Consider the following 12,687-nt stretch of genomic DNA (forward strand, 5'->3'; position numbering starts at 1 on the left):
TCCCCCTAATACTAGATTGGAGCCTTGTCATTATGTACAGTATTTGAGCACCATCTGGCCACACTGGTTAGCCCATGTGAATGCCCTCAGACACCTATAATGGAAATGATTCACACAACCACCCACAGACACAATGGGGGGAAAATGATGTCAACCTTCTTAGCTGAATATTGTTTGGATGACAAACAAATGTACATAATATCACAGTGTTCTACATTTGCAGAGTTTAACAAATTTAATTGGTAATTAATTGGTATTGATATTACTTGTTCCTTTTGCCTGCATTTATATCTGCCTGTATATTTGTGTGCATAGCTGCAGACAGTCTCTTATTCTAATCCTCTAGACAATGTCAGCCAAAAGATGTTTATTAATAACCCAAGTGAGGCCTGGAGAGGGGAATAACTGACATCGTCATCCTGCTTGCCCTGTGCCCTATCCATCCCCAGGAGAAATCCTATTATAGACATTAGAAGCCAGGTGATGGAATAGGGTTACAGACATACATACCTCTTTCATGTCAGTTTGTCTTACAACATCCCACCCCATCATCAGCAGTTCACAATATTCTTGAGGCAAAACCTGATTTGAGAATATTTTTTAGACAAAACCTTTGTCGATATCAACACACAAATCTGTTGTCACTCCTGAAATATGAAGAATACTTCATGCTGTGATATATGAGCGTGTGGGAAAAGGTGTGTGGATTTTAATGTCTTCCACTGTAAGCTGAAATGGTGTCTAGTGAGTTCTTTACTGTAATGGCAGCAACAGCTGCAGGACAGCCAAGACAAAATGAGGAATTAAAAATGGGAACCTATTATAACATGCAGTGCTTATTTATCAAGTCAATTTTAAACTGACAGGTACTTTTATTCCTACAGTATGACTAATACCCAACCTGGTCTTTAATTTGACCAGTGTGTGTCAAACAAAAAAGGATAAATGCATTTTCGTTTGATATGTCGTTCAAGCTCTTATCAACCTCGTTTTAGTTCATATTAGAGATACTATCTTGATCCAATGAATGGATATGTAAGTTATCTTATATTGTTCTTCACAGAACCAACATTATCACAAGAAGAAAAGTTAAATTGACAGTGTATCAAAAAGAGTAATTCTGAGGTATTGTGCCTCTAAAAGTGGAAACTACATACAAACATATGTTGTATAGGTTCACTTTTTATTTTAGCTTTATGCTATGAGCCATAGAAGAGGGTGTGTTTGTGGGGGTAGGTTTAGGGGCATGGAAGGGGAGTGTCAACAGTCTGTCTTATAATGAGCTCCCTTCATCTTTGAGTTTGGTTTATGCAGACTCTCAGGGTCACCCATCGTGCATCCATTTGTCTTCTCCTCTCTTCTCATTGTACACAGGAGCAAAAGCCCATCAAACCTTTGCCAAAATGGAGGCCGTCAAAAAGAAGATGCTTATGCTGAAGTTGGACAAGGAGAATGCACTGGATCAGGCTGAACAAGCTGAGGCAGACAAGAAAGCAGCTGAAGAGAGAAGTAAACAGGTGGGTTATGTGCACAAATTACATGCCAACAACTAAGAAAGGTCTTAAAAAAAGGTATGAGACGAAACAAATTGGTATATGAGTTTTGTAGATGAGGCAGAGAAGAATATTTAGCCTTTTATGAAATTACCTGTCACACCAGGTGAGCATTTACAACAGCATATTTATAATGATTTCTCTTACAGTGTTCATATTGTCTGTGGACCAAAATCTACTAAAACATTTAAAAAGAATAATTTCCATTTAGAGACTAACTAATCTTAAACCAAAACCCTTAGGCCAAATCTTCTTTACACAACAAAATGGTATCAACCTGCAACTTTGTTGGAGAAAAGCTTAGTAGAAATAATAAATGGCCATTTATAGATTTAAAATCAAAACCTTGATAATCTGTCCTGCATGTGCATTGCAAATGTGTTTTTTAAAAAAATATTCCAATACCATTCCAGGAGTGAAAAGGCACAGCTTTAACTACATGAACAAAGCTGCTTAAATTTAAAAATGACTAGAAAACAGAAATTCTGTCACCTGTGTAGCATTAGATTTACAAATTCCTTTGTCTTGTCATTGTGAAAAACTGGATACTTAAGTTTTCTGTCCCTGTTCTGAGTAAAATTAATCTCTACTAATTTAGTGACTGGTAGAATTTGAGCAGGTAAATGTTTTGTCAGAAATAAAGTAAATAATCAGCTCTGTGTGTAGCATGACACATGACACTGCAGCAGATGTTATTACATAAAATGCAATAGGAGCAGATGTTTTAGGCTATTCACACACTTCCCACTTTGTTAAATGTAGCTGTTAACAACTTCTATTTTATTTTTGTTGAAATGCTTGATATCCACCCATTTACTAGTTAATGAATTTACAATACAGAGAGGGACTCTCAGAAGCCCCAGTGTCAGTTTGGATTGAGTACAGAGTGGGCAGAAATGTCATGATCAATAAAAATATATTGATGAATCTGTGCTAATAAAACATGGTTTGAAAGCTGGTGAGACTTCTGCTCTTTGCATTAGTTAAGGGTTTTTTAAACAAAATGAGTGTTTATGGCCAAACTATGGATTGCTTATTAATGGTAGGTGAAAAAAGGGTCAGATAGTCCACTTGAATTCATTCAGTTGTTAACCATATTATACATTCCTGATACCTGTTGAGATGCAACAGGAACCTAAATAATCCAGTAGAACTATGAACAATTTGAACCTGCCCAGCACAAATTCTAGGTCAGGTCTGACTATAAGGAAGCCAGTAGGTATTAGTCCCACTGTAATTACACACACACACACACACACACACACACACACACACACACACACACACACACTATAATATTACCTATTGTTAAAAAAATATCTTGGACCACACCCAAAATAAATTCCTGGTGACTTCTCTATCAAGCACTATGACCAAATAATGTTAACATCACTTATGATTCATATAAAAGTATAGGGTCAAATTTAAAGGTTTTGTTTGGAGAAATAAATGCAGCAATTTTGATAAAAATGTCTACACAGTCTATGGACATTTTTATAAAGTGCTTGTCAGATTGTCCAACATCCCCTTCCCACCCTTTTCTAATGTCAGAAGAGTGCGTGATGATCTCATTATGGGAGGGCTGCATCCAACCATTTTCATTTCACCATTTCTGAAACAGACTGACATCCTGACCCTTTTGTATGTGGTGACCACTAAAGTGTGTGGTGGGGTGAACTAAGTGGTGACTGAATTAGCTCTCTTTTGTTTTTTCCACACAACGGCTTGAAAAACGTTGCGTGAGAGAATATCCAAATGTATGTAACACTATCCCATCTGTATGACTTTTTGCATCCCTGCAATCTCTGACAGAAGGTTTTTGCTTCTGCTGCAGAACAGCTATTATAGTGTTTGTATCATGCCTATGCTTGTCCTTATCCATGCAAAATCTATGCAAAAATGTTTTTTCAAGGTAGATTTGATATCTAAGTGCAAGACGTCAAAAATCAGCTTGTAATAATGGTTCACAATATATGTCTAAGAACAATATTCTGCCATAGTACAGTTTTTGGTCACTCAAGATACATTTATAATGTGCTTCCAATAGATTACCTAGGGGGCAAACTTAGCAGTCCTTTTTCTGCTCAGAAATGTTTTCCAAAATGTATCTAAAGTTCATATGAAGCTTGTGCTGTCTAAGATAGTCAAATCAGTGAACAGCTTACAAAATTGCAGTGCTGTGGATTTTGTCCCCAATCACTGACATGTCCAGAAGGATTTTTTAATACTCAATATAAACTGGAGAAACTATTACAATAAGCTAAAGCCACTCCAATCAGTATATGGATAGGTGAGTTTTGTATTAAAACTAATTAAATGTTACTTTTAACTAGAATACACTTCATTATATTATATTACAATCGCTGTACTTAGCATCTATAAAATCTCTTCTCTGGCAAATATATTTTGAATTCTGTAGTTCTGCTAAATGTCTGCTTGATTTATCACAACATCAGCATGAAGATGAACTTCTGCAAATGCAAAAGAAGCTGAAGGGGACGGAGGATGAGCTTGATAAATACTCTGAGGCCCTGAAGGATGCTCAGGAGAAGCTTGAGGTGGCTGATAAGAAAGCTGCTGATGTGAGTAATACAAATTCGAAAGTCTTACATGTAGTTGTTGTGGTTAATTCACAGCTTGTGACATCATGTTGTATATCTAGACCATTTATTTCAGAGTATATCGTAATATAATTCATAAATAACTGTCACTCATGGTACATTTTTAAATATCCTCGACTATACCTTATCATACTGGCATACCATGTGAGGCCTGAACTGAGCTGTGATGCTGCCAGTGTAAACCAATCCTGGCGGATTCACTCTTCTGCTTTGCATTCCATTCCCATCATTCCCCATGTGGACTCTTCAGCTGTCAGGGGAGATTCAGAACCCTATTCTGGCCATGATGTCAGCCATTCAGCCTTTACTGCAGGCTTAACAATGGTCCAAGTCCATTTTAGGTATATCCTCCATTCCTCCCAGGTCAACTGTTAAAGTTACAGTTGTCTAACACATTTGACTATGTCTCAGGTGATCTAAAATCATAGAACAATGTAAGAAAAATATACCAGACTGTATTCTCTTTAAATTTGCCTTCATTTCACATATACAATGCATACTAACTTTTTGAGCATGCTAAATATATAAAGAACAATGGGAAGAATAGGAAAACAATATATGGTGGGTATCCATGAGAACCATGTTTTCCTAAGTCTCTCTGTACACGCAAAGCAAACATTTTTTTCAGTCTATTCAAAGTAAATGTGTTATTGCTGTTAGCACTGGTATTTATAAATGAATAAATAAATATCTGGGAAAGCTATTTTGCCTTGTTAGCACATCAGACCTGTTCTGGGGTAGGCAGAAGACTGGTTTGTCTGAATGAATCAGCACCCTCATTTCTTGTGCCCAGGCTGAAGCAGAAGTGGCTTCCCTGAACAGACGTATCCAGCTAGTTGAAGAAGAGCTGGACCGAGCTCAGGAAAGACTGGCAACAGCTCTGCAGAAGCTGGAGGAAGCTGAAAAAGCTGCAGATGAGAGTGAAAGGTGATTTCTTTCTGTGATTTAGCAGTTGTTATCTGCTGAGTGCATGAGTAGCATTGCATGTACTTTAGAGAAGGCTCAAACTGTTGCCCATGGAGAGTTCTAAGCAATGCTGGGTTAGTACGGCCGAAAAGTAGACAGTAGTTTATAACTGCCCTTTGGTTTGAAGGTTTCAGGCTTATTTCCCCTATGACCACACTTCTGCACAGCCAGCACTCTGTTGTACCTGTAACCACAGCCAACAATGATGTTACAGCTGCTAATGCAGCTACATATCACTGCAGCAAGGTGCTAAACCCACTGGAGCAAAAACTATCAGGTGGTGTTGGGTTACTCTCGTGTATTTTTTCCTGATTGTTTGTTTTGTTCCCCTTTGTTTTGTGTCGTTGGATGTATGTGGTGGGGTGGGGTTTATATAATGTAAGTTCAAGATGTTTAAATTCCATCCATCCATCCATTATTTATACCCGCTTATTCCTTAACCAGGCTCACAGGGATCTGCTGGAGCCTATCCCAGCTCTCTTTTGGGTGAAAGGCAGGGGTACACCCTGGACAGGTCACCAGTCCATCGCAGATATTTTAAGTTGAAAATAAAATATATAACAAAATAAGTTAACTGTTAACTTCCACCAACAGAAAGCATACAATGCACCAGCAGATTCTTACCTATAATTACCTTGTCCTTAGTTTCACAGAGTGGTTATTTATTTGTACTAATTAAAAAACTTCTTTGACATATTGGTGCTGTGCAAAAAATAACTAATAATTGGTGTGTGCAGAGGTATGAAGGTGATTGAGAACAGGGCCTTAAAGGATGAGGAGAAGATGGAGCTCCAGGAGATTCAGCTGAAGGAGGCCAAACACATCGCAGAGGAGGCAGACCGCAAATATGAGGAAGTGAGTTTTTCTATTACTGACTATTGAAATCTGTTGCACCATGCTGTTTCCAGGCAGTGAAGGTGGAAGATCACCTTATAATGTATGTGATCCAATTGTGCAGGTGGCTCGTAAACTGGTGATTGTGGAGGGAGAGCTGGAACGTACAGAGGAGAGGGCAGAGTTGGCCGAGGCGTAAGTATTTATATGACAGCTTCATGGTTTGTCTAGTAGGTGTGCAGTTATCTAGCACCCCAGTGCTGGAGGCGTCTCAGTGCTAGATAACTTTCAAACTCAGAAGGTCACTGTTGAAAATCCTTTAACTAAAAGCATTATATATACATATATTAAAAAAAATCTGATGACCGGCAGGGCATAGGTGTTGATGGCTTAGACCTTGTTCTTCCCATTTAGCAGGCTTCTTAGGACTTACCTTTCTCTCTGTAGGGTTTTGGCTGTGGCAGCTTTCCTTACGGCTTCTTCTTGGTTCCCATTTGCCTGTGGGATTCCAAGATACTTGTAGCTTCCCTCAACATCTGCTATGCTGCCTTCTGGAAGTTTAACTCCTTCAGTCCTGACAACCTTCCCTCTCTTTGTTATCATTCGACCACATTTGTCCAGTCCGAATGACATTCCAATGTCGTTGCTGTATATCAGGGTGGTATGGATCAGTGAGTCGATGTCCTGGCGTACAGCTTAATGTCATCCATGTAGAGGAGGTGGCTGATGGCTGCTCCATTTCGTTGTCTGTGCTTGTTGCTGTGGATATTCAATAGATTTTACTTTTATATTATTTTATAGAATTATTCTCTATTCTCAGCCCCTCCGGGTGAGGGCTGAGAATAGAAAAAAGAAAAAAAATACATATATATACATATATATATATATATATATATATATATATATATATATATATACAGTGGGTACGGAAAGTATTCAGACCCCTTGCAAAAATTTCTATATTTCTGTTTTTTTTCTGTCAAGATGGGGTGCTGAGTGTACATTAATGAGAAATAAAATGAACTTTTTTGATTTTGGCAAATGGCTGCAATGACACAAAGAGTGAAAAATTTAAAGGGGTCTGAATACTTTCCGTACCCACTGTATATACAAAGAGAGAGAGAGAGAGAGAGATTTAAACTGTTTGTATTTCTGTAAAGTAAAAAAATCTGATGTGCCTACCTCTACCCCTTCTCTTATTCCATGAAATAAAAAATAAACCAGTAAATGTGCTGAACTGGAGGAGGAACTGAAAAATGTCACCAACAACCTGAAGTCTCTGGAGGCTCAGGCTGAAAAGGTATGACCAGGCTCAAGTACTCAGCTTATTTTAGTTAGTTTGTCTATACAGGTGCAGAAAAATAAGGCAGAAAGGTGCTTACATTATCCTATTATAAACCTGCTAAGTGACTTTGACAGAGGGGAATATTGTTGGGTCACAGATGGCAACAGTTTCATTCATGAAGACTGTCTGACTAGGTGTGAGTGAAGTGACAGTTATCAGTTCTATAGTAATGACCTGAATGCTTCATCCATCCAGTGTATGGTTGTTATGATGTTCATTGGAGGGCAGTCATTTGAGTTCAGTTGTCCTCTTTGAGGGATAGCACTTCAAATTAACGCAAATGTTACACTGTTATAATATTCCTATGTACTTATTAGCCCAGGTATTACCACCCTCTGAGGAATAATAACGACGGAAATAGTAGTATGCCCTGTAGTACCATTATGAGACCACTAAATTGTACATAATAATATAGCACAATAAGAATTTAATTTCTTTATACAAAATAAATTATTTAGAAATGCTGCGCCTCAAATTTTTATTGTAATTCAGATACCATGCTCCATAGCCTAGGCATTCTATTTACTATTTCGTTCAATCTAAAAAACAAAAATAAGCAATTTTACAATTTTACATAGCTCTACATAGTGTTGTTCCTCTTTTTAGTATTCTCAAAAGGAGGACAAATATGAGGAGGAGATCAAGATCCTGACTGACAAGCTGAAAGAGGTAAGAAAAAAGAACAAGCACCTTTAAATATTACAAACTCAATTTATGTATTTTCTTAACTTAGATTCTTTCTACACCCTAAAAGTAAGATGTGCTGAGACACAATATACTTTAGGTTTATTCATTTGTTCATCTCAGAATATGTCTGGTTAGAAGTTTATTGGTACTTTGTCATCCCAGGCTGAGACCCGCGCTGAGTTTGCTGAGAGATCTGTGGCCAAGCTGGAGAAGACTATTGATGATCTGGAAGGTACAACACTGATACTCACTGTAAGAGGTTGCAGGGAGGCTAATAATTAACACAACAGTGTGTGTTGGGATACAGACAAATGGAGACTGTAGCAATTTTATCCACCTGTGGTGCACCTTCCCACCCCTGTACATTCCTCAGTCCAAGTGTGCACTTCATTGGATTAGCAGTGAGCCCAGCCTGCTTCAGCAACTTGAGCACCGTAGTCAACTGCGGCACATGCTCTGCCTGGGTGTCACTATAAATTATCACATCATCCATATAGGTGGTGGCATTATGACACAACACCAGAGCCATGAGGTGTTGGAGTGTGGCTAGCCAAACAGGAGTGTGACAAATTGGTACAACCCATACAGAATGTAGAAGGCTGTTTTTTCCCAGGATTATAGAGACAAGGGAATCAGCCAGTATCCCTATAAATCTTTCTATGCTATATTGTAACCATGTTACAGAGAGGAGGCTGATGTGTAGAAGATAAAAAGAAAAACAGCTAAGTAACAGCTAAGGTAATCAGAATATACACAATATAAATAGAAAATATACCATAATCAGTGTATAAACACTGAAAAAAGTGGAAACATTGTATTTAAATTACACATAGAAATTTTGATACATTGCACATTCACATTCAAGGCATGACGAAGTATACTGAAAACCAACAGACATGTCATGCTTTGTACAGCACTGCTAATGTTATATCTGAACATCAGAAACCTGTTGTGTGTGTGCACTATCCTGCAGACAGCATAGCTGTATCCAAAACAATTGTCTTAATTATTTAACCTGCCCAGAGTTTTATTCATTTCATGAGCCAGTTTGTACACAGTCCTGTGAGTCTGGAGATGGCAGAGTAATGTTACTGCTTATTTTCTGTTAGTAAAGAGATTCTGAAGCTGCTCAGATGACCTGTTACTCTCTTTGTAATCAAAGGCTCAAAGATTTATTCCTCTTCTCATGGCCTGGGACTTATTGCCTTGATTGGTCAGGCTTACAGTAAGAGTTAGCCAGTCAGAGGCAGAGTAGGCAGCAGTTCATAGCAGATGTAGGCATGGACCTGCTCTGATGAGTGAGTGCATTTCAATTTGAATTTTGATAATGTAATGAAAATGCAATTTACTGGGGAAGCTGTAACACTGGCACACTTGAATAGAGACCAAAACCCTATGGCAATATGACATTAAATTAATTTAGCTTCCATTTAAAATTTTAATCAAAATAATTCAAAGTGAATTGAGTATTGAATTGTCACTTTTCATATTGAACTTCCATTTGCAAAATGCATTTTCAAACTGCATATTGAATTGCCAATCATAAAATGAATTGCAAATTGAATAAAGAGACCAAAAAGCTTCAATAGAGAAACAAGGTGTTCACAGTTTTCACTTCTCTCAAGTGATTGAGTCCAGCTTTTCTAATGCACAGCTAAGGTGATGGTCAAAAAAATTAAATAAACAGATGTCCTTAGCCAGAAAAATACATATTTAGTCACTTTATCTTAGATCTAGCTGGGGTAGGCTACAGCAGATCCCTGTGACTCTGGTTCAGGAAAAGTGGGTATAGAAAATGGATGGATGGATGGATGGATCTTAGATCTGTTGAACAACATACAAAAAAATGTAGCCATGGCATAAATGAACAAAAATGAAATTAACATTTTTTTTTTTAAAAAGTGTTATTCACTGAATTTGACAAATGTAATATTAATTATATTACAGAGTCAAGCACAGAATGTCTATTTGATACCTATGCCTTCCCACAGTTTTATCATGGAGGCCTTCCAAAAGTTCCTTGGACTTCATAACTGACATGCAGTGTGAACTGTGGGACCTTTTTTTTCAGCTTTTCCATCCTTTATTATCTTCAAGTAAGATGTGAAGAGGTGGAATAAGAAATGGCAAAGTGGGTTGATAGAGTGGGAAGAACTGTGGGCAAAGGTTTGCAGTCAGTAAGATTCGAGCCGCTGACATCACACATGCACTCTGCCTGCATATGTGGTTCACCACCATAACCATTCAGTTTTTAGGATGGTTTCTTTTTTTAGTAAGGATTATTGGGCTTGTGAATCAGAGTATACAAGTCAAATTCTGGGATTAGTCTGTACATGGGATTTGTGAAAAGTTACAGAATAATATCTTTCTTACTCTGAGAAAAGTTTAACTAATAAGAACAGGGTTTTCCAGTAATGTCTTTTTTGTCTCAGCCACCAGACATATAGATATATGTACTTATTTATTATACAATTTTATAGAATTCCAATTTATGTACAAGTCTACCTACTAGTCTACTAATTTGAGCATTTCTGATTTCTCTTTTTGTTCCTTTTTAACACACTTTTCCTTGGTCTATGTGTGGATGTATAGATGAACTATATGCGCAGAAACTCAAGTACAAAGCCATCAGTGAGGAACTAGACCATGCCCTTAATGACATGACCTCAATGTAAGTATATATATATCAAGTATATGTCAAGTGAGAAGCATGCAAATTGAAAGCAAGAGTGAAAGACTGTATATTGTAAGATTCCTTTAATTTGGATCTGTTTGGTTGCGCTAATTTCTGATAGTAAAATTTTCCTATGGTCTTCTGAATTCAACAAAAATAAATAGTATATAGCATAGTTTGTTTAGTCAGAATTACCACAGTTGGAAATTACATGTATAACTACACCTGTAACCACCAGTGATGTCATACTGTATTGACAGCTATGTACATCACTACCTGCAGGGTGAACAGCAGTGTGGCTATTGTGGTTAGAATTGTGCTCTGTTGCTATAACATACTCACTGTTGTCATGGTGTACTCCATGATGTGCTAGTACCCGTCGTCTGAAAAATGATTTCATGGGGTGTTAAATCTCACCAGTGACCTAGAAGAATTAAATGTACATTCATGCACTGAATTATTCTGTAACAAATGTTACAGTAATAGTTTGTTCACACAAGCTGATTGTAGTATAACTGTTGCTCACTTAGTCTTTTGAATCCCTGTGTGTGAATGCACCATAAAAGTGGGCTCAAAGGGCAGTGGAGTGGAACAAAGGAAGTATTTTGAATGTGCGGGACCTGTCTGAGGTCATTGGGAAAGCATAAAGTAACTTCACTGAAATTTTTGCCAAGTTTTCGCCCAAATTTTCACAGTATATAATACTGATGCTGAAGTAAAGATGTCGATCAGGGAGAGTTTCTTCTTGTGCTGTTATCTTGTTTGTGTCTCTCAAAGATCCTGAGAGCCGTATTGGTGGGAGTTTTAGCTACCAGCAGATTCAACAAAAATGACTTGGCCTCAGGTAAGGGCCTTGGCTGCCAAATAAACAACTGGTATTCATTTAGGAGAAGTCACAAGTCACTGTATGACCACCCCTGATGAAAGCATGCCTGGAGCCAGGAGTGTGACAAAGTACCTCCTGGCCTAATATCTGAAAAAAAATATATGTGCATGACAGACATGGAGCATTCAAAAGCCTTGTAGTATTTGCAGTTTGCAAACACAGCTTTGACAAACTGTATTTATTAATGATAGACTTGTTAAATAACGCTCCACTGGCTTGTGTTACTTGCATTGCTGAGGCATGTTTAGTAAATGACATACGGTCTCTCACTTCTTATGTTTTCAGCTAAAGGTCCTGAAGCTCCACCTTCCTGTCAGGTTGTGTTTTTAAGGCTCAGTGTTCCACTGAACATCCTTTTTTGGCTCAATGTTTCTCAGACTGGACACCCCCTCACCCTTTTTTTCATATCAACCTCTACTTAAATCTGTATTTGCCTGTGTCTCAGCATATCTGGTAAACTGGATCCTTTTCAGCCTGTGTCTGGTTATCTAATAGCCATTGTTCATAATGTGTCTATTTAAGGATGTTTATTGTCTGATTTCACTTTTAATTGTACATTTGTATTGGTGATCATCTGTACAAGTGTTAGACAATGGAGGGAAGAAATGCTTCAGCCAATGAATCTGTGTCCATGGCTGTTTGTATTATACTAAATATGTAATATTTCATTTTACAATATTAACAATAGCTGAACAACACTGCTCAGTCCCTACTGGAGCATGCAGAGGCTTTCTAATTAAAGGGACACATAACAACTGTATTTGCAGTAGGATTTGAAATATCTGGGTTGTTTTTAAAGAAATATTGTTTGCCCTAGTATAGAACTTAGGATATGGGGATTGATCTCAGGCACTATGGTGGATGAGTGGTTAGCATTGTTGCCTCACAGCAAGAAGGTCCTGGGTTCGCAACCTGGCCTTTCTGTGTGGAGTCTGCATGTTCTCCCTGTGCTTGTGTGGGTTTACTGTGGGTATTCCAGTTTCCTCCCACAGTCCAAAAACATGCATGTCAGGTTGATTGGTGACTCTAAATTGCCCATAGGAGTGAGTGTGAGTGTGTGTGGTTGTTTGTATATGGCCCTGTGATGGACTGGTGTCCTGTCCAGGCTGTACCCCTGCCTT

At 38.0% G+C, this 12,687-nt stretch overlaps 1 protein-coding gene across 1 annotated transcript; it reads left to right on the forward strand.

The window, feature by feature from the left end:
- The first annotated feature begins 1,285 nt into the window (after nucleotides 1-1,285).
- Nucleotides 1,286-12,188, forward strand: LOC113126374 (tropomyosin alpha-3 chain). Its single transcript, XM_026300355.1, has 11 exons — nucleotides 1,286-1,517; nucleotides 4,010-4,135; nucleotides 4,968-5,101; nucleotides 5,878-5,995; nucleotides 6,099-6,169; nucleotides 7,199-7,274; nucleotides 7,926-7,988; nucleotides 8,169-8,238; nucleotides 10,599-10,677; nucleotides 11,458-11,524; nucleotides 11,852-12,188. The coding sequence occupies exons 1-10, from the start codon at nucleotides 1,404-1,406 to the stop codon at nucleotides 11,462-11,464; spliced, it is 858 nt and encodes a 285-aa protein (XP_026156140.1). The 5' UTR covers nucleotides 1,286-1,403; the 3' UTR covers nucleotides 11,465-11,524; nucleotides 11,852-12,188.
- Nucleotides 12,189-12,687: the final 499 nt, after the last annotated feature.

Source organism: Mastacembelus armatus, chromosome 11, assembly GCF_900324485.2.
Source record: "Mastacembelus armatus chromosome 11, fMasArm1.2, whole genome shotgun sequence".
Lineage (NCBI taxonomy): Eukaryota > Metazoa > Chordata > Actinopteri > Synbranchiformes > Mastacembelidae > Mastacembelus > Mastacembelus armatus.

Coding starts and splice junctions, on each gene's coding strand:
- LOC113126374 (XM_026300355.1), top strand. CDS start 1,404: ATGGAGGCCGTCAAAAAGAAGATGCTTATGCTGAAGTTGGACAAGGAG. Junction 4,136..4,967: donor CTGATAAGAAAGCTGCTGAT/GTGAGTAATACA, acceptor TCTTGTGCCCAG/GCTGAAGCAGAAGTGGCTTC. Junction 5,996..6,098: donor CAGACCGCAAATATGAGGAA/GTGAGTTTTTCT, acceptor CCAATTGTGCAG/GTGGCTCGTAAACTGGTGAT.